We start from the raw sequence: 26682 nt of genomic DNA on the forward strand, positions 1-26682 counted from the left end.
CTAACCCTAACCCTAACCCTAACCCTAACCCTAACCCTAACCCTAACCCTAACCCTAACCCTAACCCTAACCCTAACCCTAACCCTAACCCTAACCCTAACCCTAACCCTAACCCTAACCCTAACCCACAAGATTACAGCGGTAAATGAACTACAGTTCCACTATACTACAATGTGTGTATTAAGGGTTGACATACAACTCCTCCGACGAGCTTTGGTGAGACTGTATGTAAAGTGTAGTAACATTTTAATGGACACTACAAGTTTTCTACTATAATTTTATATGTAACTTCACCAGATTTTGTTAAGAGTGGAGGGTGAGGTATTTGTAGCTTGTTCAAATACGTGAGTGAGGTCCCTCCCTACTCTTTCCCCTATAGTCCAGTGGCTTTGCAGCGTGCCGATCGCAATCCCAAAGTTTGCGGCTAATCCTCGGGCGGGCTGGGCCACGCATTCCATTATGCAAGTCGAGAGTTGAGGCTTGCATCGAGACAAAACCGTAGCCAGTTATTTTCGATCGCGGCCCTCCTAAAAGGCTGTTTCCTCTCCCTCCCTCCCTCAGCTCTTCCAGTCCCTGGTTGACTTGTGCCCCCTCCGGGTAATCAATCATGCCGTTCTCAGCTCCCCTCCGGCGCAAATGTCCACCGGCTAGCACACCATCAACCTCCGGTGTCTTTTTCTCCAGCCTTCCTCATCAGCTGCCATGCAAGTGTCGACCCCATGTTGACAGCCACTGGATTCAGCCATCCTGCGTAACCACACTGAATCATCCTGGAGCAAACGACTTATGTCGGGCACGCAGAGGGAAGATGGGATTTGCCAGGACGAGGCGGGTATTTCGCCTGTGCAGAGCAAACAATTGGCAAAGTTCCGTCGTTTTACTTTCCGAGCCCCTTATTGATGCGCGAGGCTGCATTTTGTGAGGTACATTTAAGAAGCCCTACTGCACTTTAATTCTGGACCCAACACAGTATGGCCCATTCCACGCCACAGAACCTCGTCCGAACCCTTTTCGACGGGTCTTCATTTTGTGACGCAATTCTTGACCCTCAGACTAAGGTGATGCGGTCTCTGTGTTTGGCTGCGAACAACGCGAACAACGATGGACGGCACTCTACAGTCTCTTTTTGCGCGCTTCCAGAACAACGACACTTGGGCTGGGAAGTGTGTTGACAAGATCTATCAAGCCGCCCAGAATGGAGCTCAAGAATATGTTCTTACGGGCCTAGTGGGGCAGGACGGAGTCCCAGTAGCGGTTCAGAACTCGACTTCCTGGGAAATGGAGGACATATGGGGGATCAGCATCGGTCTCTGTTACACTTTTTGCAGTAGACGGGCGTTTCCTATGGTGAGCAAAGTTGTTTTTATTAAACCCTCCTCATCAGTGCCAAAAAGAACCTGACAACAGGCCACCCTTGGGAAACAACGACCGGTCACGAGCCTGGAGATCAAGAATCCTAACCAAAGCATAGGTATTTAACTACCAGGTGTTCCTCAGCCGCACAACCAACTACCTCCTACCCTGGCTCGCACTCACAGCCCAGCTGCCATACGAAGCAGGCGACATCGTCCCCAACATCATGAGCTTCTTCATGTCCCTCGGCAGCCCCATGCTCCTCACTTTCTCGCTAATGATGACCATCCTCAATTCGCGGTGGCTGAACCGCAAGTGTAAGAACTTCGAGTGCCTCTATTCCGACGGCCCCTTCGCTACTAGGCTGAGGAGCGTCCGGATCTTCGTCGAGGCATCTCAACAAGTGCCAATACGCATGTCCTGTCAAGGTGGCTGGCTTCCCAGCCTAATTCTGCTAGAGACCAACGCGAGATGGTGGAGTCGGCTCAGCACCCATATCCTCGCCACTCGGCGTGAAGTTACGCTGTCCTTGGTAGCGCAGATACTCGTTGCGGTTGTCGCGTGGGTGCTTACCATAGTTGGTTCCTTTGGGTCATCCCTTGGCGACCATGCTGAGGCCTTGGTGCTCGCTTCAAGTTCACTGTGGACATGGCTTGTAAGTAAAACTTGATCCCTATTGACTCCCCTATACATCACCCGGCTGAGTATAAACTCGCACCCCTTTTTCTATATAGGGGCCCTTCTTTCGATATCCCTTGCTTGTCCAAAATGCTCTCCCAATTAGATTAATTCTAACAATGATCAAGGTCCCTGTAATATGCGGATGGATCACTATCGGCACACAGAACAAGTCCGACAGCATCGAGAGCGCCTTACGAGCAGACAGGGTCGGCTGTGCCCCGAACAGATCCGGCGGTTTAACAATGGAAGGTATCCAGACAGGCTTCCGTGTAGCTATCCGGGACCCAACCGACTCGCGAAATCTCCTAGGCTTCAGTGTCTACGGCGACGAGATCCAGCCGGGGCCTGTGTTCAATTATGCCCGCATCTTCACATGGCGCCATACTGCGCGGCGCCTGTTCAGCTATTTCGAAACCGCGGCCGAGAGATTCAGCGATCAGAAGGACCTCGATCTCGCTAAGAGGATATCACCCCCGTTGACCATCCAGGACCTTGACGACGACATCCCCCGTATGTCGAGGTACTGCGGCATTCCGCAGGGTGGTGAGCTCACAGAGTACCCCCAGTCGGCGGAACTCGACGCCGAGTTCTGGCTGCATGTCATGGGCGCCATCATGGTCGCCGCTTTTGTGCAGTGGGGCATCGCAGGGCCTGCAATTGTAATTGCCTACCTTACCGACGTCAAGGGGCTGGGTTGCCGATCGGGCAGCTACGTCTTGTACGCCGTCTTGAGTACAACCTCATTTATCTGTTTCTTCACTTCTATCCTGTTCTCTCGTGCGGCTATGCTGCACGCTCAGGCCCAGGGACCCCCGGCAATAAACGGTCTGTTCCGTGGGCTGAGCATTTGTGCGCTAGTGATGAGGCTTCTCGGTCGCATCTTCGCTGTATGTGGAGCTATCTGGATTATACTTAGTTCAATATGGGAGCTTGTGGGCTTCTTTGACAACTGCTGGTGCGAGGGGACTGTCTTGGCCTTAGGAGACAAAGCATGGGTAGCCTTGTTTAAAAAGGCCATTGACCTGAAGGAGAATGCTACAGGCCCGTGGGCAGGGGGGGTGTTTATGAGTTCTTTCGTCATGGGGTTTACATATTGTATCTTTTGGCTGTTTTGCTATAACCCAAGGTAATTTTGACACACCCGAAGGTTGCCTTTTTCTGTTTTGTGTTGCTAGATAGTATAAGCGCAGGCATGTGAGCCCCTGTATATTCCTGAAGATCCAAACCGCTACCATTGATGGGCTTCTGTAGCACTTCTCGCTGCCCGCTAGAGTATGTACCTTTGGATACCGAGGTATTGGGAGGCTGTTGGCTGGTTGCGCAGCCTTTTGCTCGCACGGTCGCCCAGGCGCATCAGGCTCTAGTGTTGGGCATCATTTGTCCGCCACAGGTCCATCTGGGTACGACCTGAAGGGTCTTCCATCAAGGATTATTGTGAACAAATTTTGAACCGTAATTATTATTTACCCAATCTTAGGTATTTTCTTTTGAACTCCGTTGCCCCCCTTTACATCGGCTCAAACCGCCGAATTAGACTCGGCGAGGTCATGGACGGGCTCAACACCCCCAATCGTGGCGTTTTGCTAACCATACGGCGGATCTCCGCGTCGTCGTCTTCCTGCTCGTCCAACTCTGGGCTTGGCAACTTGACGGCTTGGCTGAGGCTCTGAGCAAGCTAGCTGTGAAGGTTATTTGTCGCTCACGTCGCACACTCACACTGTGATTAGGCCAATTAATTGTTAGGATGAGGACCGGCCTCCTCACACGGAGTGACCCTAACCGTTAGTAAATAAGCGTTTAATCCTGTCGCTGAGCCGGGGGAAAAATTGATCTACGGAGAAGGCATGTAATGTTGTTTTGGCCGGCGAATAGCCTCGCCCGAGCGTTGGCAGGGTGACGTCTCCCGAGACGGTGTCGCCTACCCATAACCCTCTAACGAATGGCCAAGGATGACCTTGCTACAGGTTCGCCTGGAGGAGGTTAATTATTCTTGTTATTTTCAGAGGTAGATATTATCTTATCCCCTAAATGTGATCTCTGACTACATTATGGCCTGGCTTTGCAAAAAATCACAAACCACTAGTTACGAGATTAGACAGATAATTAAAACGGGACCTGGCTCCAAAGCAATTCATTTTCTGCCAAACTAACAAGCTCTCAAACAAGGAATCCTCTCGCCCATTAGTTATTATACTTTAGTTCCGCGTCTGATGGAGACGAATTGCATTTCCAATCTAACATTTTGCGGTCGCCCAGCACAAGTTTCATGCGACCATTTAACGTTTCACAATTAGTGGGCGTTGTAAAGACCGCTGGGTAACGATGCAGTACGGAGATGGACGCACAGCCTCGGCGTATTGCCGTGGCTATCTGCCGGGTAAGAATTCGAGAGACTCAATCGTAGAAGGACGAAACGGTGACGTCTGCCACGACAGCTTAATGTATCTGTAGCTCTCCTGTCGGCCTTAACATTCCTCGCAAACATCTCCAAAGAAGGCAATTGCCAGTCTACAGGGAGAATCCAGCCCCGAAGCCATTCTGGAAGGCTGTCAAGTTGAACGAGGAGGGAGCTCAAGAGTGAGTCTTTCTTTGACTGTTCGAGGGCGAAAATAGGGGATGGGGGTCGGTAGATCGCACCACAAGGTTACATCTGGGGAAGAATTGCCGAATTAACCATATAACCGGGGGCGATGCATTGTTACTTGGCAACAGCATCTTGACGCGCTCCAACCGGGAAATCCCACCAAGGGGACACGCGCCGTTGCTGAAAGGCAGCATTCGTAAGCGCCCCAACCGGGGAATCCGACCTTGGCTGGGCATACGAATCACGATCACGACATGCCCTGATATTATTGTTCAAGCAAGCCAGGCTCGCTCTGGTCAAAAGAAGCGGCAGATCAAGTCCCTAGATAATTAACTAAAAGTGAAAGAAGAGAAAAAAGAAGAGCAAAAAAAAGGAAAGAGGAGAAAAAAAGAGTAAAGAAAAAAATAGGAAAGAAGAGGAAAAAAGAATAAGAAAAGTGAAAAAGGACGAAACAGAGTAAATCACTTAGTTATAATCTATTACGATTTGATCGAATGTTACTGGATTAGACCTAAAGGCTGTTCTGTTTGAGTCTGCCGCCTTTTTTGGCCATAGCGAGCCAAGGTAGCAACCACGGCAGAATCCCGGGCTGCACCCCGGGATCGTCATATTGTGGACCAGGAACATGCGCGTCAAGATCGACGTTCCGGCGTCATAAATATATTGACTCCAGGCTCTCGGGCCCCAAGCGACCCCTCGTAACGACTTGCCATTGCCGCTCCACTAAGGGTATCGAAGGCAACTCAACGGCAGTGAGGATCGGATCTTCGTGCCTGCCGGTGGGAAACCAGGTTTTGACTCTTGAGGCAGGATGGGCATAAAAAGGGATGGCTGTCCACCAAGCCACCAGACAAGAGTTGGAAATCGAGTCCACAACCGCACTCGCAAAACCCATCACAGGTCTCCAGATCTTTAACGCAAACATGAAGACCTCCGCATCCTTGTCCACGCTGGCCGTCGCTGCGCTGGCTTCTGCCAGCCCGGTAACAGTCGAACAACGCCAGAACAACGTCGGAACCGGCCCCTTCGCCCCAGCGGTAGGTTTAAATGTTTTAAGACTACTGTGGTAATGTGCAACTGGCGCTTAAGCACGACTAACATGGCTTCACGGACAGGCCTACTACACCTCTGCTGCGCTTGATGGCCACACCTTCTACGCACCCAAGACCATCCCCGAAGGCGCCAAGCTCCCCGTCGTGCTCTGGGGTAACGGCGGGTGCTCGGCCGACGCGACAGGGCAGGCGCCTTTCCTGACAGAGCTAGCTTCGCACGGTGTCCTCGTCATCGCCAGCGGCACCCCGGGCAACGGCGGCAGCACGACGGCCGAGATCATGACGCAGTCGATCGACTTCATCACCACCAACGCGGGCCAGGGCGACTGGGCCGCCATTGATGCGTCACGTATCACAGCGGCCGGATGGAGCTGCGGCGGTATCGAGGCATACGCGCAAATTTGGGACGATCGCGTCCAGAGCATCGGCATCTGGAGCTCGGGGCTCCTGACTAACTACACAGCTGCGCAGGACTTCCGCAAGCCCGTCTTCTACTTCTTGGGGGGACAAAGCGACATCGCGTACCAGAACGGCGAGCGCGACTACGCGGCCATCCCCTCAGGTATCCCCAAGTGGAAGGGCAACCTCAACGTCGGCCACGGTGGCACCTACACAGACCCCAACGGCGGCAAGTTTGGCGTCATTGGCGGCCACTGGGTCGAATGGGCCCTGCGGGGGAACACTTCGGCTTCAGAGTACCTGACGGGAAGCGGCGCGACGAGCGACGGCTGGTCGGTCGTGTCGGCGGATCTGGACCAGTTCACCGTCACGCCCATTGACAGTGCTTAGAGAAGTGGTGGGCAATGGGAGGTTGCGCTCTGAATACCTCGATTCGATCGATAGAAAGACAACTACTGAACATCTTCCCGTGATGAAAAGCCGAGCGTGTCTCTGGACGTGTTTGTTGACCTCGTGGGCTTCCACCAAGCCGGCTAATGGCGAACACAGCCGTCTCGCCTGTGACGTTCCAAACCTTCAATTGGGGAAAACGCGGGGAACTGGGGAAGCAAACTTAACGCGTTGGGAGATCCGAAAGCGGTTTCTCCGAAAACAGTGGGGGCTAAGGCTAATTTGTTTCCCTCATTGGTGCGCATGGTCGGCTGTTTACACTACCCCTGGCTCGTCATTCCGGCCTGGGTGAGGTGAGTTGATCCGTTCAGGAACCAGGCACGAGCTGGGGGCAGAGCTGGCTTCGCGAGATTGTCCCTTTGTGGTCGTTGGGCAACAATTCCATGACTGTTTATTTGTTCGCAAAGAATCACAGGAGGTGCCCTCGTCAAAATTCCAAGTCCTGCTTCACCATACGTAGTGGAATGACACCCATCAAGACGCTGGGTAAAATGCGGGGCTTTGTTTGCCTTTCAACCTTTTTTGGTTGACAGGCTTCAAGACTCGCGGGACCCCGGTCTCGAAGCTGTGTGCCCGCACTCAAACAAGGATTGTCCTGCACATGGAGGCCCCACCACAATCATTCTCCCGTCCCAAGGACCCGGTTGCCAAGAGCCCATTGGGTTGTGGACGCGAGAGTCGCGGTACATTGGCGAGCGGTGTTGACTTTGTGAGCGTCGGTTATCGGTTATAAGATGACAAGGCCCGCCGCGGCTCTTTTTGGGCCCCGGGCAGCGTTGCTTGCACGATCCTGAGCACACCAAAGCCTGCCAACTCGAAGCCAACACGTCTCCGAAGATGGCGCCCCTTTCGCTCCGTGCCCTCCTTGGGTTCGTGGGAGCCGCGGCCGCGGTGACCGTGTCCGTAGCCAACTCCGGCGGTAGTCCCACATCGCCGTACATGTACGGTATCATGTTCGAAGATATCAACCAGAGCGGCGATGGTGGTTTGTAAGTCCTGCCCAGTAGATGAGATGCCCAGACGCTGGGACTAATCGCTCCAGATACGCCGAGCTCATCTCCAACCGAGCCTTTCAGAACCAATCGCTCAAGTCTTGGAGCGCCGTAGGCGACAGCACCGTCACGCTCGACACCACCACGCCGCTCTCGTGGGCTCTTCCCCGCTCGGCCAAGGTCAAGAGCGGGAAGGGCAAGACCGCCGGGCTGAAGAACTCGGGCTACTGGGGCATAGACGTGAAGAAGGCCGACACGTACACCGGTAGCTTCTACTCGTATGGCGCATACAAGGGCAACTTCAAAGCCTCGCTGGTGTCCGATATCACCAACCAGACCCTGGCCTCCACCAAGATCAAGTCTAAGTCGGTCGCCGATTCCTGGACTCAGCACACGTTCGAGCTGCACCCGGCCAAGAACGCAGCCAACAGCAACAACAGCTTTGTCTTGGAGTTCACTCCCTGCAAGGAGACGGAGCTCAAGTTCAACCTGATCAGCCTGTTCCCCCCGACATACAAGAACAGGTGAGCTTGCTACGGGTCCCTGTGACGTACATCCGCCCGCTCACTCTGGTATCTAGGCCCAATGGCATGCGACGCGATCTCATGGAGAAGCTCGCCGAGCTGAAGCCCAGCTTCCTCCGGATTCCAGGCGGCAACAACCTGTAAGTCACAACCTCCATACGCCGGCCCTGTGTTCCAAGCAGAAGCCGCAGTCCGCAGCCGTAAATGTCTAACAAAGGTGGCAGTGAGGGCAACTTTGCTGGCAATCATTGGTCTTGGGACTCTACAATCGGGTATGTCCTGCTCATTCCTATCCATTTTCTTTTCTCATTCCTATCGCTGTTTCTTTGCTCATTTCTGACCCCTTTTCCTTGACGGTTTCTATTCCTGCCTTTCTCTTGGGCAAGTGCCTCCATCGTTACTTCCCTTACCCCCCCACTCACCGGGGCAAGTGTCCTCATCGCTACTTCCTTACTGGGGAAAGTTCCCTGACGCTATGGTGCTTTGGTTGCCCCTTCCCTAGACGATGGAGGGGACAGAAAAAAATGGAGGGGATGTGATAAAGAAACGGAGGGGATGGGGAGAGCTTAGTAGCTTCAACACCATCGTCCCTATCCATCCCGCTATCTAAGTAGACAAGTTCCCGCCTTTCTCAATATCACCGCGCGCCTATGCAATCATCATGAGCCTGCCAAGCCCTCACTATAGTGGTGATGACGCCCTGGAGAGCGTGATCGATGATGCGACACACGAGCTTCTCACGATGGATTTACCGAACATCTTTATCAACCCAGAGCTCCGTACCTTCTTCAAGGAGCGGGACACGTACGACAACGTGGCCGCTGCCTCCCAACTCTCCTTTCCGGCGAATCTCAAGGAGACGCTGTTGGCCGCCGAGCCGCCACCGGCTGAGTTTTTCGGCTCGCTCAGCCAGCCGACCAAGGATGAGAAGGTGTGGGCCGTATATGTCCTCCTTTTATGGAATGAAAAGAGTGCCTCGCACGCACTCTACATTGGCTCTGGGACAGCTGCAGCTGGCGGGGCTCATACCCGGATAAATTCATATGTCACTGGCAGCGTTTCCCCCCCCCCCCGGCTCGTTCACTATGCGCAGCGAGAAGGCTACCAGTTTCAATCAATTGGTATGCTGTGTTCGGCCCCTCTACCCCCAGCGGGGTTAGTGCCTGCTGTCCGGGCACGATTTTTAGGTTTCGAGACCTATTTCGCTCTCAAATTCCACGCAACGCGACTCACTACGATGGACGACAAGTTTCAGCACATCGTGCTGTGGCCGCGCTCTTCGGTCACTTGGCGTGCGCTCTGCACCCATCTTCCAACTTGCGAGGCCGTCAAAGGCAGTCTCTCCCTGACTCCAGAGGAGCTGGAGATTATTGCGGCCCTACGCCGAAAACGAGTAGCTGAGAAGGCGTCCGAGAGGGCCCAACGATACCGAGCGGCCAAGCACGCTGAGGACCCGGAGGCGTTTAAGCTGAGGGAGCGTACTAAGAGGGAGGGGTGGAGAGAGAAGAACCGGGACCGCCGCAACGAGACTGCCGCCAGGTTAGAGGCGAAGGTCATCGAGCAAAAGCGCTTCTTTTGTGCTGTGTGCGACATAGCTCTCCGCTCCCAGCGTGCCCTCAACGACCACCTCCTCTGCAAATCCCATGCCGACCGTGTAGCTGGTATCCCCAAGCCAGTGGTTACCCTTGACCGGAAGGAGGCAAGGATGCTAGCGATCGCTAGCAAGTTCCGTTGCGAGGCTTGCGACAAGTCCTTCTCGCACGACGTCTTCTTGAGACGGCACCTCCTCACTAAATACCATGCTGACCGTGAGGCTGGTATCCCCAAGCCGGAGAGGGTCCCCAGCCCGAAGGAGGCAATGGCGATCGCTAGCAACAAGTTCCATTGCGAGGCCTGCGACAAGTCCTTCTTGTATGACTCCTACTTGACACGGCACCTCCGCAGCAAATCCCACATAAACCGTGTGGCTGGTATCCAGAAGCCCGCGGATACCACGAGCGCCGCTTACCAGAAGGAGGCAAGGATGCGAGTGATCGCTAGCAACAAGTTCCGTTGCGAGGCCTGCGAGCAGTCCTTCTCGCGTGATATCGACTTGAGACGGCACAACGACACGGCTCGGCATGCGACGAACGTGGAGCAGCTGAAGTCAGCGCTCTAACATACACTAACGTTTCTTTTTGTCCTGCATTACCACATTACTATCACGACATTGCTAGACACTAGCATCACGACATTTGCTAACGGATTTCATGCAAAAGCCCATTGGAGCAGCGTCCCGGCCGCATGGGCGTATGGGAGTACGATAACACGGACGGCCTCGGCTTGGTGGAGTACATGCACTGGGCCGAAGATCTTGACGTCGAGGTGGTGCTAGCGGTTCCCGCCGGACTGTACCTAAACGGCGACGTTGTTCCCGAGTCGGAGCTGGGCCCATTTGTGGAGGACGCGCTCAACGAACTTGAGTTTCTCAAGGGCGATATCTCCACTCCTTACGGCGCCTTGCGCGCCAAGCTAGGCCACCCCAAGCCGTGGGACATTAAGTTTGTCGAGGTCGGCAATGAAGACAACCTGTGGGGCGGCATCGACTCATACAAGAGCTACCGGCTTAAAATCTTCTACGACGCCATCAAAGCCAAGTACCCAGACATCTTCATCTTCTCGTCCACCGACGAGTTTACCTACAAGGAGTCAGGCCGCGACTACCACAAGTATACCCGTCCGGACTACTCCGTCTCCCAATTCACCCTGTTTGACAACTGGACTACTACTCACCCCGTTATTATTGGAGAGTAAGTGAATCGCTGTTTCCCCTCGCATCATTGATTCGGCAAGCTGACCCCCTTTCAAGGTATGCCACGATCCAAAACAACACTGGGAAGCTCGAAGACACAAACTGGGACAACCCCAAGAACGCATGGTCCAACTGGATCGGCTCTGTCGCCGAAGCCGTATTTCTGCTGGGCGCCGAGCGCAACGCTGACAAGATCTGGGGTACTTGCTTCGCGCCGCTGTTGCAAAACCTGAACAACTATCAGTGGGCGGTAAGCACATCCCTCTGTGACGACAGCATGTCCGAACAAACTCGAGGCTGGTGACCAAATACTAAACACTTTTTCTCTCCAATGATAGCCCGACCTGATTTCCTTCAGCGCCAACCCCGCGGACACGACCCTCTCGGTCTCGTACCCAATCATCAAGCTCTTCTCCAGCGCCCGCATCACTCACACCCTACCCACCACGTCCAAGGAAAAGCCTAACTTCGGCCCACTGTACTACGCTGCCGGCCGCGGTGCCGACTCGTCCTACATCCTCAAGGCCGCCGTGTACAACAGCACCAACTCCGAAGACGTCCCCGTGAATGTCCACTTTGATGGGCTCAAGCATGGGGCCAAGGCTACACTCACCGTGCTGACGGCCCCAGACGGCGGGTGGGCCAAGAACACGCCGGGTCATGGGGATGCGGTCAAGGAAACCGTCAAGCATCTGACTGTTGGGAAGGGGGGACACGTGGAGTTCAGTCTGCCGGACTTGTCGGTCGCTGTTTTGATCGCGGGGAATAAATGATCGAGACTCGGTATCTGGTGGTTTAATTTTCGTGCGGTCGTTGTGTTGTGAAGTTTATATCCTGATAACTAATGCCGATATAATTATCGTTTGTGGCCAAGGTTGCGGGTGGCGAGGCTCGATACTGAGTGAACTCCCAACTAGCACCTGCTCTCTATTATACAACGCTAACTTGCCATTCATTCGTTCGCACATGTTTTATTGCTATCTTCGGGTATCCGGCTTGGTTTTAGATGCGTTATGCATGATGGATCATTAACGAGGACCTAAAGTCACTGTAGTATTCTACCATGAAAGAGAAAGTGAGTTCACTGGACCGTGATATCCTGTAATTCCTAAAACTCCTTCCCTATGCCAAGGCTAGAGGCAAGACACCTAAGCTCCCTCCTGCTGTTATACAGGAATCTGACCAAGTCTTCGGCGGACACAAGGAATAGCCCCGAGTCCGCCGAGTCGTGCTGACCATAGGCAAACCGGGGCGCCGTCCTTGATTTGTTCAACGGGCTAGCGTTGAGTTCCTGTTGATCCAGCACCGACAGGTCTTTGCATGTTGCTGAGATGCCGGTGATGTTTAAGGATTGGTTCCAGTGGCTAACTAAGGCATCGGTCTGTTTTCGTCTAACCAACATTCCGGGCACTGGGCAGAGTATGCCGATTTCCACCACGATACCCGCGACATGAAAATATCATCATCCGCACCAGGCCTTGGATTTCCTTTCCAGTAGGATGCTCTCCTCGGTCGGTACCGAAGGCAATCGCAGCAGAGAGCGACTGTCGTGCCCGGCCGGCCTCGCGTGTTCAGCGGTCTGATGCGCTTCAGCAGACCCTGCATTCGGGGGCAGTAGGCCCGGGACCTATGCGCTGGTGCAGAAGGGATCGAAAGAGAGAGGGGTATTGAGACTTGGAGAAGCCACCTGCAGGTAAGGGCAAGACAGGGCCGATCTTCGGGGTCGACCTCAGAGAATATCATAAATAGGAGCTCAACCGGGAGGTGAAGAAGAGGGGCAGATAAGCTTGGCGGGGGCCCAATCAACTTAAAACGTCCAATCACCGTCAGTCTCCCACACATCCGGGATAAAAGCACGCTGACTTGGCCGAGGAAAAGCTGACGTACCTGTTCTGGAATGATAAAGGTCGTCAAAGGACACCCTCTGGCCATAATGTGCTAGGTTTGCGCGGAGTACCGGATTTCCGCATTTTAAAGCCCTGTCGTTTTCTCTGGGATGAGCGAAGGAACGTTCGAAGAAAGTCACCAAATTAACCTTGGCAAGCTTAGGCATCCAAAAACAGCAAGAATGTGCGATATGTGGTCCGTGCATAACCATGGTGGGTCCCTAGATCGGCAGAGCTGAACACCAAAACAACGCTGCTGTGCCAAAGTTTGCAGGTTCCAAAAACCAGAACCCGCAATGCCTGTTGTCAGTTTCAGCTTGTTCCAATCTCGGTCTTGACCTCCTACCCTCATCAGCGCATGAGCTACGCCACCCTTCAACTCATTCGCGTCGGCATTCCCCGTGTCTCCCCGTTTATTCGGCCCGAGTTGTCTCGCCACCGAGCCTCATCCTTGATTCTCACGACCAAACCCACTGTTTTCGTCCTGCACCGCAGCTGTGCTCCATTTGAAGCTGGGGATATGACTGGAGAACCCGGGGGAGAGTGGGGAGGTTGTGAGACTCCATATGGGGTCGTAGTGGGGAGACTCACGGCACTGCATGTCTTTGCACCAAACTTTTCAAATCATGCAGGAGTTTTATTTACCCAAATGCGGCCATGATGCCGGCCCTACATGCTGAGCATTGGTGCCGCATCACGGCATCTCCACCCAGTCTTTGTCGCTCAAAATGCCTTGCTACCATATCTTGCATATGTCCCGGTTTCCCATGCGTTCCTTCGGTCTCGCCTCATCCCGCCGCCCAGTTTCAGTCTTGCTTGGTCGCAACTCATTCAACTTTACGCCATGATATCCAAAGTCGACGAGGCTCAGGTTGAGCACTCCATCGAAAAAGATGGCTTGGCCCCTGGCCAACCCAGTGACGCCGAAGTGGACGCATTCATCGACCGTATGGAAGCGGAGCTCGCCGCCCAGGGAGGGTTGCGAAAAGGTCTTTTAGATCTCGAGTTCAAAAATCCAAAATACTTCACCTGGATCATCGTGCTGTTCGCATCAATGGGCGGCCTTTTGTCTGGTTTAGACCAGTCGACCATCTCGGGAGCCAACCTGTTTCTCCCTGTCGACTTGGGCCTAGATGAACGACAGAACAGTCTAGTCAACGCGGCAATGCCACTCGGTGCCGTCGGCGGTGCGCTTATTTTGTCGCCGAGCAATGAGATATTTGGACGCCGGTGGTCCATCATAATCTCTTGCATTCTTTACACGATTGGCGCCGCCCTCGAAGCGGGAGCCGTTAACTATGGTTCGTTTTGCCCGTGTCATGGAGCTTCGAGTGAAATCGAGTTATCTAATCCAGAATAGGCATCATTATCGGCGGGCGCGTCCTTCTTGGAATGGGGGTCGGTCTTGAAGGTGGGACAGTGCCCGTCTACGTTGCCGAGACCGCTGCACGCAAGGTCCGTGGCAACTTGGTCTCGCTTTACCAGTTCAACATTGCATTGGGCGAGGTGCTCGGTTATGCGGTGTCGGCCATGTTCCTTCGAGTTCCTGGGAATTGGCGGTACATTCTAGGCTCCTCGCTTGTGTTCTCCACCATCATGCTCATTGGCATGTTGTTCTTGCCCGAGTCCCCACGTTATTTGATGCATAAGGGCCGAGTGCTCGACGCATACTGCGTGTGGAAGCGCATCCGCGGTATCAGCGATCCGGAGGCCCGCCGCGAGTTCTTCGTCATGCAAGCGTCGGTGCTTGAGGAAGCCCGTGTCGTCGCGGAGAGTGCCGTTAACAAGCGCCTACCCTGGCTCGACTTCTTTACGGTCCCTCGTGCACGCCGCGCCCTTATTTACGCCAACATCATGATCCTCCTCGGCCAGCTCACGGGCATCAACGCGATCATGTACTACATGTCGGTCCTCATGCACCAAATCGGCTTCGACGACGAGAACGCCAACTACATGTCGCTTGTTGGGGGTGGGTCGCTACTACTTGGAACCATTCCGGCCATCTTTTTGATGGAACGGTACGGCCGGCGGTTCTGGGCCAACGCGATGCTCCCCGGGTTCCTCGTCGGTCTCGCCATCATCGGGGGGAGCTATCAGATCCCTATCACGACGAACCCGAAGGGTTCCGAAGCTTGTTATCTCGTCGGGCTCATCGTGTACATGTCCTTCTTCGGTTGTTACGCCTGTCTCACCTGGGTTGTCCCGTCCGAGGTCTACCCTACATACCTGAGGTCCTACGGTATGACTACATCAGCCGCGCTGCTTTTCTTGGCCTCGTTCATCGTGACCTACAACTTCTCGGGCATGCAAGAAGCAATGACGCCCACAGGACTAGCTCTTGGCTTCTACGGTGGTATTGCTGTGGTAGGCTGGGTCTACCAGCTCTTATTCATGCCCGAGACGAAGGATAAGACCTTGGAGGAGATCGACTTACTTTTCCAGCGCCCGACGTCGGACATCGTAGCGGAAAACGTGAGAAACATGCGCGAATCTGTTAGGGGACTGTTCAAGGGACGGCAATCCAAGGCTTCTGGGGCTCCGAATGTGGCAAACTCAGTGTCGGAGAAAGAGAAGGCGTTGGCGGAAGGAGTTTAAGCCCGCCCGGTATTTTAGACTACCTATGTACTTGCTCATCAGCGAGCGCGTCCTCCACCTTGATTTTAGGAAGGTCCTAGGAGGCTCGTTTCCAGTTAAGCCTTTGCCGTGTCTGTTCTAATTGCGCATCCGATAGGACGCGTGATGTCAAATTGTCAATATTAACACCTGATCCCTTGAAGCCCCGAGATGGCACCGCGACCCGCGATGTGCACCTAGTGATGACGACGCGGTTTTTCAGGGCAATGAAGTTATGGCCTCGGCCCGGCTGGACTGTCGAGAAATCTTGAGGCGGACGCTCTCATCGCCATCCACCCTGTGGGTGTTCAAGAACGCGGAGGGATGGCGTTGAGTCAACCTTTTCGGGCCACGAACGGCATCCGTAAGACAGTAACTAGCCACAGTGAGCGAACCGTTGAAAATTCGGCCCTTTTTCTCCGCATGCATCACAAGCTCCCAGCGTCCATTCTCGGTCCGACGGGAACCCTAACATCGAAACACGGCCCGACAGGCGTCCGGTTCCTGGTTAGCCCCATGTGCCAAGCCCATCCCCGTGGTGCCCCGGATGCTCTCATTCGTGGATCGTCACAACCTGGGGAAAAACTGCCGCGCTACGCCTTGGCAAAATCGACGCGCAAACTCCCTTCCCCACACATCGGCAGCGTCATCCCAGGAGGCCCTCCCTCGGGAGCGGCAGCTGTTAACGCCCGAACGAGATGCCAAATTTACGGGATGGATGCCACGCTTCGCGGGTTACATTTACAGCTGCCAGGGGGGCGGCATCAACTCCGACAGCCTCCGACGGCCATGGCGACGGGGAGACTGGAGTATTTAACGACGAGCTCATCCCCGCAAGGGATGTGTTGAGACGAGCCTCAGCATCAGCATCCCTCAACACTCTCACCACTCTCATCAGCATCAACATCCTCCCAAAATGAAGACTTCACACGGAGCTGCGCTCTTTGCCCTCGCCGAGCTGGTTTACGGCCATGGCTACCTGACAATCCCGTCTAGCCGGACTCGACTCGGCGCAGAGGTACGTTCACCCTCAAATTCTGCGATAGATGGCTCCCCACCGACCGTGACTCTGTTCTAGGCCGGGGTCGACACTTGTCCCGAGTGCACCATCTTGGAACCTGTACAGTCCTGGCCCGACCTGGACTCTGCCCCTGTCGGCCGGAGCGGCCCTTGCGGTTACAACGCCCGCGTCAGCGTCGACTACAACCAACCGACCGACAAATGGGGCGCTTCAGTCGTCGAAACCTATGCTCCCGGTCAGGTCGTTGACGTACAGTGGTGCGTTGACCACAATGGTGACCACGGCGGAATGTTCACCTACCGGCTCTGCCAGAACCAGACCCTCGTCGACAAGTTTCTGGATCCCACCTACCTCCCTACCGACGATGAGAAACAAGCCGCCGAAGACTGCTTCGAAGCCGGAACGCTGCCGTGCACCGACGTGTCAGGCCAAGATTGCGGATACAGCCCGGATTGCTCCGAAGGCGCGGCATGCTGGCGCAATGACTGGTTCACCTGCAACGCATTCCAGGCCGACAGCCGGCGCGGCTGCGAGGGTGTCGACAACTCAGAGCTTGGGGCTTGTTTCACAACCATCTCAGGCGGCTACACTGTCACCAAAAAGATCAAGATTCCCGACTACGAATCCGCGCACACCCTCTTGTCGTTCAAGTGGAACTCTTTCCAAACTGGCCAGATCTACCTCTCGTGCGCGGATATCGCGATCGCAAAGTAGGGGCTGCTACCAACGAGGCGTCGAGCTCGCCAGACGCTACCACTCATTGCCGGACTGTGCGAGTTCTTTCCGGCTGTTGGGAATCAAGGGGGATCGGGGCCAACATTAGCGCATCTCTAATATGGCCATTCATTTTCTCCACCCTGCCTCCTATTTAAGGTTTGAAGCTAGGAAGACTTGTTATTTTACCCTTCATGCCATGTAACAATATTCAAGTCAGGATAGTCGAATTGAGAATTGAAGCGAGATTCATCGAGTCTTGTCTTGGCTTTCCGACTGGGTTCTAAACTGGATCCGGCTTCGGTCCATCTGCGCGAGACCGTAGTTCGCAGAGGGAACAATAAATAATCCAGTCACCCTATAACCGTCTTAGAAGTAAGCTTACAAAGTGATATGCCCTATGTCATCAAAACAAGCAAAGCGTGCCCCCGTTTTCTTGAGCACCCAGGAGAAACAAACTTTTCCACGCCTCATTGAAGTTGAGGAAATGGAACGCCGCTTCACTCCAACGGCCCTCTGATATCTTCGTACCCGTTATGATTCGAAACCGTACAAAGCTTCAACTACCTCTAGGTAGGAAATCAGCGACGTCGCCCGGCTGCGTCACTCATTGTTAGGGGGTCGGTCGCCGCTACACTCAGCTTCCCAACCAGTCTAGGTGGGGCCGAAGCTGCCTAACTGTTCAGCTCATCGCACACCAAACCTGGAACTACCAAACTTCACTGAACACGCTTCAAGCCGATACGGCCTGTCCACCTGGAAAGCGCTCAGCTATTCCTCGCAGGTCAAGTTCTTTGAGACCTTCTTATTCCCCACTCCTCACCGACTTGAGACTTGAGCCACCTCCCGCTATGCCGCCCTGGTCCAATTTTCAGTTTTGGAGCCCACCCGAGGATCCGGAGCGGCCGGTGTTGCCATACGTGTCCGCCTTAACCGTTACCATCACTGAGCACGTCCCTCCGGAACCGTTCGGCCTGCCATCGGTGTATCCCCTCATCGAGCCGCCCTACAATATATCTGACGAACACCTCAAATCCTTGACGCAGGGCAAAGACACCATAATTAGACAACCTACTGGGCCGTATGCGGGTTCTCGCCGCCATACAGCAGGCGGTTCCAAACGGGATGCGGCTTCGGCTCATCCGCTCAAGACCGTGGTTCGTAAACAAAACGGTAAAATAATCCGGTCAATCAATTAACGGGGACATGGATAGCTGCGGATAGCGACATGTTGTGACGCGGCGAAAAGGTCCTGCTAGTGCCTGCCAAGACTCTTAGGATAGTTTCCCGATCGGAGGGGCGGCTCAAGACATTCCGCAGTGGAAAGAGTAATAACACTTGAGATTCCATAAGAATTCAACTTTTTCACAGACTTTCAGCATCCAAAACCTTCTCTGTCCCAACTTTGTGGTCTCTGAACATCCATCACAATGCGCATCCCCACTTCAAATCTCCTGGTGGCTCACCTCCTCGCCGCCACGGCTGGCGCTCGCTGCACCGGGCAAGGCCGGGACAAGTTTGTCTCGGTCGAGGGCGATAAATTCAAGCTCGCCGGCAAACCTTTTCATTTTGCAGGGAGCAACGCCTACTATTTCCCGTTCAACGGGGTATGTTCCTCGCTTACGATGAGTTGTTTTTTCTCCAGTTGGACTGACCTGGTGATAGAATCAGCAAGACATCGAAAACGGGTTGACGGCTGCCAAGAATGCAGGTCTTTCCGTGTTCCGGACTTGGGGTTTCAACGACAAAAACAAGACGTACATCCCCGATGGCCTTCCTCAGTACGGAGGGGAAGGTGCTGGCCCATCGGATGTCGTCTTCCAGTGGTGGCATCCCAATGGCACTTCCACCATTGACCTGAGCGGATTTGACAAAGTTGTCAAGGCTGCCGAAAAGACTGGCATCAAGCTTCTCGTCACGCTGACCAACAACTGGGCTGATTACGGAGGCATGGACGTGTACACCGTGAACCTCGGCGGCAAATACCACGACGATGTATGTCCTGCCGCACCTCATCAATTACCCCTCTGGGAAGCTAACCCCCCGGGACAGTTCTACAGGGTGCCAAAGATCAAGGACGCATTCAAACGATACGTCAAAGCACTGGTTACCCGGTACAAGGATTCACCCGCCGTGTTCGCATGGGAACTTAGCAACGAGCCCCGGTGCGGAGCCGACGCAGTCCGCAACCTCCCGGCCAGCGACAACTGCTCACCCGAGGTGCTGTCCGCCTGGATTGCCGAGATCAGCGCATATATCAAGTCTCTAGACAACAACCATCTCGTTACTTGGGGAGGTGAGGGCGGCTTCAACCGCGACTCGGATGACTCGTTTTATAACGGCTCGGATGGCGGCGACTTTGACCACGAGTTAACCATTGACACCATCGACTTTGGCGTTTTCCATTCCTACCCAGACTGGTGGAGCAAAACGGTGGAATGGACGGACCAGTGGGTTCGTGACCATGCCAGCGCCGGGCGAAAAGCTGGTAAGCCCGTTGTCCACGAGGAGTACGGTTGGTTGACGCCGGAAAAAAGGCTGGAGTACACCGGCAAGATCGACAATCGGACGCGGGTTGAGGTGCTGAGCAAATGGCAAAAGACAACGGTGGAGGAAAAGCTTGCCGGGAGCATGTACTGGCAGTACGGATACTCGGAGTATTCGTATGGCCGGAACAATGACGATGGGTTTACCATTTACATTGAGGATGAGGAGGCGCAGACTCTTGTCTATGGCCATGCGGAAGAGATGAATGGCTTGAACGTCGAGTAAATGCACGAGCTAATCTAGAAAATCTTCCTAAAAACCCCTCTTTGTCTCACTTTGCCGCTTTGAGGCATGGACGCCCAGCCCTCGCCGAGCAGGTTGCCGAGATGACATGGAGCACCGTCTACAAATCAGACTTGGGTTCTTGAAGCCAAGTCGGACCAAGCCGGTTCCTCTCTGCTCGGCCCTGCGCGTGCGTCTCTGGCACGAGCGGGGCGGTCAACAGCACGTATGTCGTATAAATACTCCCCCTTAAATGAAGTCTGTCTTGTTTTGTTCTTTTCGTCTCTCTATTTCTCGACCAACGATGAAATCATACGTCCTCCTCCTTGCAATTGCTGCCGCTGCTTTCGGCCAATACACCGGCCCATGCACTACCTCAGCGTGCGGCGCCGGGGGCAATCCATGTCCAAGGGGTTACCTCTGCGTCCCATACCCCAACTTCGATCCCGCCCAGAGGAAGGGTTGCGCCTGCAGTTATGGATGAGTCGTTCATATCTACATGAAGCTCGGCCCGATAGCCGCAATCAAACGTACGACTTACAGGCCCCAAGAAAAACGGTCGAGACTAACTGGAGCAAAGTTTTCCCAGCAATTATCGAAACACGTCGTCGATGTAACAAGGCGGATTTGGAGGCGTCGGAAGGAACATGGGATATGAAATGCAACTGTTCGGTGCCACTTTTGCGAGAAGCAAGGAAGTAAAGATTACCTAGCTTACTGTGTACTCTATCACTTTCGATGAAATGTAAACTCGACCGTTGACCTTGACGAGTCGGGTGTCACCATACATCCGCTTTCACCTCTGCGTCGTTGTTGTGTCCATCCTACTGACCTAGAAAATCTGTTGCCGACACAATACCATCAACAGAAGTGGCCTCCTCTTTCCCAAAACATTGGGTGTTGCCTTCGCCACAAGCCAACCGAATATCCACGACCCCTATAACGTACGCCGATCTAGACGACTAGGTCAGCAACGCCAAAGGACGTGAACAACTTGAAACACGCACTTAACAAGCTGGTCCTGGCACGTGAGTGTTTGGTTAAGCGTAAAAGCCGCTATGTTCAAGTTTATTTGCAGCCAAATGTGGAACGAGTCGTCTTCGGGCGTCCCGTCCAGTTCGCATATGTAATTTGCGCGCAGCGTGCAGTTGAGATCCTCAGTTGTATTCGTCAATGTGTTGAGAACCGACCAAGAGGCCGTGCCAGGACGTTCCGGTTGATCATGAGTCACGTTTACATGTGTCACCTCCCACAGGCCCTGGATGGGTGTCTTGTCGGAACAATCGGATAGCTGTTGTCGAGGGACGACGGATTGGCCGAAAGAAAATAAGCTCGCTGAGACGATTGGAAGAAAGGCCGAAAACCGACGGATCAGGGCCATAGCTTTGACACTTGGAAAAGTAAATAGGAATGTACGGGAGGAGACCGAGTAACGGCGACAGCATGTGGGCGAGACTAAATAACATTAACCGCACATGGATCACGACCAAAGCCGTATCTTGGGCGGACATATATCCAAGTTCGCCCATCGTTCACTCTATAATTAATTACCCGTCGCCTTTGGTTCGACCAGCCTGCAATTAACCATCTCACCCATTTCCGGATGCGTTCCCCGTCGCTCACGGGAGACGTCTGTTTAACCAAGTCTCCAGGGACGCAATATTTAGCCGATACCACGGTCCATTGAGTTTGTGACCTTCGGCATTCGTAAACATGGGATCTTTACAACGCATCAATCCATTCAAGCTTTTGCTGTGGTCGTACGATGAAGTAAGAGGTAAGACTATTCCCCAAGTTCGGCCCCTGACCAGACAAGCGATGCATTCAACATTCCACATTAAAGAGTTTCCACCCCTCGCCCTACCCGTATCAACATCAAGTCACACAGTACGGGTATTATAGAATAATGTTTAGCTACTTCTCCCATAAGGTGCCGAGGTTCCCCTTTTTGCGGGAGTAGCCTGACACCGAATTACGTACAAGTCTACATCTCAAAGGTATGCAAATGGTACAGTACGTATGGCAAATACCATACGACCAAATGTCCGCAAGATGTATCAACGGAACTGGATGCACTAGGTAATAGCATATCCATAGCCCCTAGAAAATCTCTTATCACCTTTCATCTTCCTCGCCTTCGTTATCTTGATCAACGAGCTTGCTTCCTTCTGGGGGAAATTGGGAGAGAAGTAAAACACTCCCGGCCAGAAATGCAATACCCTGCATTTGATTAGCAAATGGCCGCCGAGCGAATCAGTTAGAAAACTCACCGCGTTGACAAAGAAAGTCAAATGAGACTTTCCGATCTCCGAAAGACCAGCAAAGACAAATCCAAAAAGCCCCTGAGTCGCCAACCTCGCAATATTTTCGACAAGCGTCAGAGCGTTCAAGGCATCAGCTCTGTTAGATGGCGAACACATCTCTGTCATGACACCCTTAGCTGCGGGAGCCGTACCAGAGGCAAATGGGAGTAAACAGGCGGCTACGACACGTTAGCCAACCTCGTTAGCGTTAATCTTATGTGAAAATCCTCACCCAAATAAATGTGCCAGCTTTTAGTAGCAAATGCTGCACACATGGTCAAAACCCCATCAACAACCAAGCTGATCCTCAAGAAGAAGAGGTCAAAAGCGGTGCCCTCATCCTCTTTCACTTCTCTCGCCGCGATAGGCTCTTCCTCAGCCAAACTTGCCATGGGCGCCTCCAATTCCTCCGGATTTGTTGCCAAGCAAGGCGAAGGTGGTGACTCATTGGTGACGGCCACACTCCTTTTCTCACGGGCCAGGTACCATTTCCGGCCACTGTTGATGATGCGGGGGAAAATCAAGATGAGGAACGTGGCACGCATAAAGGCAAATCCGGACATGAGCCACCCATTGTCGCCCTGTTGGAACTCAAACTTCGCCGTGGCATACATTTGGATCAACAACGGTGCATAGCCAGTGGCCAACTACCGCAGGGGTTAGCGATCGTACCGCTTTGTGGCGAGGAAATAGGGAAAATGGTAGAAGGCCAAAGGGATTGGGCTGTGGAATTTGGAATCGACGTACCACACCGAGAAATACCCCCGCGCAGAGAAATATGACTCCGTAATGTTTCCTCGTGAGTCCAGTGCGAAGTAGAACCCTTTGAGGAGCGAGGATGCGTAGCGGGGACAAGAACCCAGAAACAGTTTTCGAACTCGGCTTCGTGGCTCCCGACAGGGCGTCTGCGGCTATGTACGGTATGGCAAGGCGAACATAAAGGGTGGAAATGAGAAAAAAGTAAAACGCGACCTCGAAGGGGCGACGAATACCCCATTCGTCACCAATCATGCCGCCAGCTGTCGAGAATAGATTAGAGTGGCTCTTGACAAACGGAAGTAGGAACCCGTACTTAGATAGCCAATGCCCTGCCCAAGCATGATACAACCTTGCAACATACCAAACACGGCCGTTCGGCGTAACGGCTCGACCACCTCACCAGCAATAATGTTGGCCACGAGGCTAAGAATATGTTAAAACTCTCTCTCCGATCGATATCGGCACTGGCGGACGACACTCACATGTATCCCACTGGGCCTCCGATAATGGTGATGAGCTGTGTGCACTGGAAAATAACGATTCCCGCTTGGCCACCTGCTAACACGCCTAGGATTTGAGTAGAAACACGTATTGCAGGAACCAGTGTCTGAATCATGAGGGCGGCACGCGGGCCGAACCGCTTGGTCATCCAGCCCGCGAGGAACAAGTTGATGGTGCCACAAAATGTGGTGCTCATACCCAAGATTGAGAATTGTGTCGCCGTCCCTGCGGCAATTTCGTTTCGGCTACATCGATCGCCAGGGCCGTCAAAGGGTGGGTGCGTTTGGTAAAACACATCACATTCCATCAAGTGAAAAGCGTAAAAGATTCTGCGGTTTGGAATTTGAGATGAGCAAATCAAAATCCGAGGCGGTCACTAGGTACCCAGACTCACGGAACTTGTGTGAAGCTAAACGAAAGCGTAATAAGAAAACCAGCGAGTAAAATCCGTTTTTCGACGTGCACTAAAAGAAGAGAGTGCAAAGAGGCGGCGACACGCTGGCTCCATGATTTCGTTCCCCCGTTACCCGGCGGTGTGTCTTTGAAACTGGGCGGGCTTTCCGAAGATGCCGGTTGCTCCGCGCCCAACAATGGGGTACGTTCGCTGGGTGTTGAAGTCATCACCGTGCTGTCGCCCGCCGGTCTCCTCCAAATCCTCACAGTTTGAAATGGGAAGTTCTCGCAGAGGGCGGGAAATTTGCTTATCGGCGAATCGGGGGGAGTATGGCAGGGTATGGGTCGGACGGGTCCGGGCCTGTCCCGGCTGAAAGCAGCCGAACACCGAGAGCGGAGCACCCATTCTCCGCCCTCGGATTCCCGGGCCAGTCAGGGCCGGTGGGTTTTCGGCTTGGTTCGCGCATGCTGCAAAAATTACAAAACAACACGGAAACGTAAAGTACAATTGTCACCTGCGGACATGACCGTAATTTGCTTAAAAAATAAAAAAAACGTGTTACACATTAGGTATTAACATGACTGATCGCTAGCCTATGACGTTAAGCCAGATCCCTCTTCGTAACCTTCACATTCATATCGCTCTGGATGAAGACAGCCGCATTGAACGACGTCCAAGGATTGGTGGGATCGAGCAAGGCAATGTCGAAACGACGGAGGAGCTACAGCAGTCAGCATTTCCCAGTTCACCAGAACAGAATACGAAACTCAGTGGACTCTTACCTCAACATATGTCTTGTTCAACTCAATCTGTGCCACAGTCTTGCCCAGACACTCCCAGCGGCTGCCAGAAGCAAACTCCATCATAACAGTCTGATCCATGGTCCTATACCTGTCTACATCAATGTTGAGCCATCTCTCAGGGCGGAACACATCGGCATCCTCGCCAAAAGTCTCCTTGTTCCGGAGAAAGGTAAACGGAGCCCAAGCAATGTTGGTGCCAGCCGGAATATGGACACCACAGACAACCTGGTCCTGATCGGAAACCTTGGGCAGCGCGGCGGTCGCGGGGGGCCACAAGCGCAAGCCCTCGCGGATGACAGCCTGCAAGTAAGGCAGCTCTCTGGCTTCGGCGTCGGTGATGGGAGACGAAATGCGCCCCTCTTGAATACCGGTGTCAATTTCGGCCTGGAGACGGCGGTAGACCAGGGGGTTTGTGATGATGAAAAGTAGAGTGGAACGGATGGCAGTTGCTGAAGTATCAGAACCGGCAATAATCTGAACAACAGTCTCGCCCTCGGCTTCCTCCCGAGTCAAGCCGTGGGCGACGAAGGAGCCGAGCATGTCCCTCTTGATGACCGGCTTTTCACCGTACCGCTCGGCCACGGCTTGGTGGGCGGTTTTGATCACGGTGCCAATACCGACAACCTTGTCAATGTCAGGCATGAACGCCTTGAGCCGTGGGGACTGGATAACCCGGAGGAGCCACGGGAGGAAGCCAATGGTAAGCATGATCGGGAGGGTGCTTTCCGTGGTTGCAATGTAGCTATGGAGGTCTTTATCGGCCTCGAGATAGCCGAGTTCCTTGCCGAATGCGAGGGCGGAGATGACATCGAGAGTGAAATATTGGACCTTGCGCGCCAGATCGACGGGTTTGAATTCACCTTCGCTCGAGAGATACTTATTTTCAAGTAACGACACCAACCCTGCGACCTGCCGGTCGATGAGCTGATGAAGGTTGTCGACATCTTTGCCGCCGTAGCCTGGCATGAGCTTTGCCCTCAGGGCCTCATGGATTTGGTCGTCGGTTGTAGAGAAGGCGTTGTCCTTGTAAGGGTCAAACCGAAAACTCCGGTACCAAAATGGTCGCTTGAAGGCCGACCGGACACCCCAGATGCGCCGCAGTTCTGCAGCATCGCCGCACACAACCCAGTTGGGTGCGATTCTTGCAATGGGACCTGCGCAATGTTTGTTAGTTAGATCTGTACTTTTGGAGAATTGCTGTGATTTCAGCTGCGCTATAGCGAAACGCACCGTATTTCTTATTTGCATCCTGCAGGATAAAGCAGAAACGGCCGCTCAACTGCGCGCGAATCACCCAGAGATCCGTCCACGCGGTCCAAAACGGACCTGGTATGTGTCTCGAACGCAAAAATCCCTGGACACGCGTGATAATCAAATAAGAAATAGCTAGGCCGAGCCCGATGAGGGCGACCGATGGGAGCTCATGCGGCAACATGGTGAAGCCCGGGAGTCGTTCAACACTGATGCGCTGCGGGAAGACGATGAATTGGGATTGTTGGTGTAACCGAGGCTGGGGTGTTGCTGCAGCACATACCGTGCGGGAGGATGGGAGAACAGAGAGGGGAGTTTGCGCCACCAGCGCTGGGATTCCAGCATTCTTGCGCTACTGTGTGGGCAAATGTCTGCTGGGACGAAACGGGCATGGGCTCGTCGACTAGTCGACCCGGAACGGTGTCCCGGGCTTGCGATTTGCAAGAGTGCGACCAATGGTGTTGCTTCGCCTGGGGTGAAATCCCAGCCCGCGCACTGGCCGACTGTTCGCCACGTCATAGGCTATCCCAGCTCGAGTTCATCGCTGGCATAACGTTTTTTTTTTGATGTGATGGCCCAAAAGGCTCCAATAACTAACGCCAGGGGACCCCCACGAGACCGACCGAATTGGGAATTAGAAGCTCGGGTTGCCCCAGCACAGACCAGGGACGGAGCTTTGCGGGCATGGCGCCATGGATGTGAGCCCTGATCAGTGAGTGCAACAGTGCAAAATCCGGTGTCCCGTCGCCCCGCTTCGGCTTCCCGCTCAGGTTGACGGGGAAGAGACGGGGTCCCCAAGACAAGAAGAAGAGCAACAGGGCAGGACGCTGCCCTAACGTTCA

General features: G+C 53.8%; 10 protein-coding genes across 10 annotated transcripts; 7 read left to right on the forward strand and 3 right to left on the reverse strand.

The window, feature by feature from the left end:
- Positions 1-1101: 1101 nt before the first annotated feature.
- On the forward strand, positions 1102-3164 carry C8A04DRAFT_40311 (uncharacterized protein; the record flags this gene model as incomplete). The annotated part of the gene is made up of 3 exons (XM_062784896.1): positions 1102-1347; positions 1472-2008; positions 2160-3164. 3 exons carry the CDS (start codon positions 1102-1104, stop codon positions 3162-3164), a joined length of 1788 nt encoding a protein of 595 aa, XP_062633277.1.
- Positions 3165-5541: 2377 nt separating this feature from the next.
- Positions 5542-6459, forward strand: C8A04DRAFT_40312 (uncharacterized protein; the record flags this gene model as incomplete). The annotated part of the gene is made up of 2 exons (XM_062784897.1): positions 5542-5655; positions 5734-6459. 2 exons carry the CDS (start codon positions 5542-5544, stop codon positions 6457-6459), a joined length of 840 nt encoding a protein of 279 aa, XP_062633278.1.
- An 897-nt stretch (positions 6460-7356) lies between these two features.
- Positions 7357-11599, forward strand: C8A04DRAFT_15412 (glycoside hydrolase; the record flags this gene model as incomplete). Its single annotated transcript, XM_062778480.1, has 7 exons — positions 7357-7508; positions 7562-8035; positions 8092-8175; positions 8260-8307; positions 10294-10824; positions 10884-11076; positions 11165-11599. 7 exons carry the CDS (start codon positions 7357-7359, stop codon positions 11597-11599), a joined length of 1917 nt encoding a protein of 638 aa, XP_062633279.1.
- A 1957-nt stretch (positions 11600-13556) lies between these two features.
- On the forward strand, positions 13557-15307 carry C8A04DRAFT_40314 (uncharacterized protein; the record flags this gene model as incomplete). Its single annotated transcript, XM_062784898.1, has 2 exons — positions 13557-14013; positions 14073-15307. The coding sequence occupies 2 exons, from the start codon at positions 13557-13559 to the stop codon at positions 15305-15307; spliced, it is 1692 nt and encodes a 563-aa protein (XP_062633280.1).
- A 934-nt stretch (positions 15308-16241) lies between these two features.
- C8A04DRAFT_15420 (uncharacterized protein) lies at positions 16242-17060 on the forward strand (the record flags this gene model as incomplete). The annotated part of the gene is made up of 2 exons (XM_062778483.1): positions 16242-16343; positions 16404-17060. The coding sequence occupies 2 exons, from the start codon at positions 16242-16244 to the stop codon at positions 17058-17060; spliced, it is 759 nt and encodes a 252-aa protein (XP_062633281.1).
- Positions 17061-18490: 1430 nt separating this feature from the next.
- On the forward strand, positions 18491-19832 carry C8A04DRAFT_32554 (hyperthermostable beta-1,4-mannanase; the record flags this gene model as incomplete). The annotated part of the gene is made up of 3 exons (XM_062782135.1): positions 18491-18667; positions 18726-19055; positions 19113-19832. The coding sequence occupies 3 exons, from the start codon at positions 18491-18493 to the stop codon at positions 19830-19832; spliced, it is 1227 nt and encodes a 408-aa protein (XP_062633282.1).
- A 301-nt stretch (positions 19833-20133) lies between these two features.
- Positions 20134-20313, forward strand: C8A04DRAFT_15418 (uncharacterized protein; the record flags this gene model as incomplete). Its single annotated transcript, XM_062778481.1, has 1 exon — positions 20134-20313. The coding sequence occupies one exon, from the start codon at positions 20134-20136 to the stop codon at positions 20311-20313; it is 180 nt and encodes a 59-aa protein (XP_062633283.1).
- Positions 20314-20796: 483 nt separating this feature from the next.
- On the reverse strand, positions 20797-21210 carry C8A04DRAFT_15399 (uncharacterized protein; the record flags this gene model as incomplete). The annotated part of the gene is made up of 1 exon (XM_062778475.1): positions 20797-21210. The coding sequence occupies one exon, from the start codon at positions 21208-21210 to the stop codon at positions 20797-20799; it is 414 nt and encodes a 137-aa protein (XP_062633284.1).
- Positions 21211-21944: 734 nt separating this feature from the next.
- Positions 21945-24013, reverse strand: C8A04DRAFT_15407 (uncharacterized protein; the record flags this gene model as incomplete). The annotated part of the gene is made up of 7 exons (XM_062778476.1): positions 21945-22049; positions 22100-22311; positions 22365-22779; positions 22880-23151; positions 23205-23314; positions 23374-23721; positions 23787-24013. The coding sequence occupies 7 exons, from the start codon at positions 24011-24013 to the stop codon at positions 21945-21947; spliced, it is 1689 nt and encodes a 562-aa protein (XP_062633285.1).
- A 374-nt stretch (positions 24014-24387) lies between these two features.
- Positions 24388-26024, reverse strand: C8A04DRAFT_40318 (Pisatin demethylase; the record flags this gene model as incomplete). Its single annotated transcript, XM_062784899.1, has 3 exons — positions 24388-24507; positions 24569-25743; positions 25820-26024. 3 exons carry the CDS (start codon positions 26022-26024, stop codon positions 24388-24390), a joined length of 1500 nt encoding a protein of 499 aa, XP_062633286.1.
- Between the last annotated feature and the right edge of the window lie 658 nt (positions 26025-26682).

This window comes from Dichotomopilus funicola, assembly GCF_033296635.1.
Source record: "Dichotomopilus funicola strain CBS 141.50 unplaced genomic scaffold C8A04scaffold_92, whole genome shotgun sequence".
NCBI classification, from domain to species: domain Eukaryota; kingdom Fungi; phylum Ascomycota; class Sordariomycetes; order Sordariales; family Chaetomiaceae; genus Dichotomopilus; species Dichotomopilus funicola.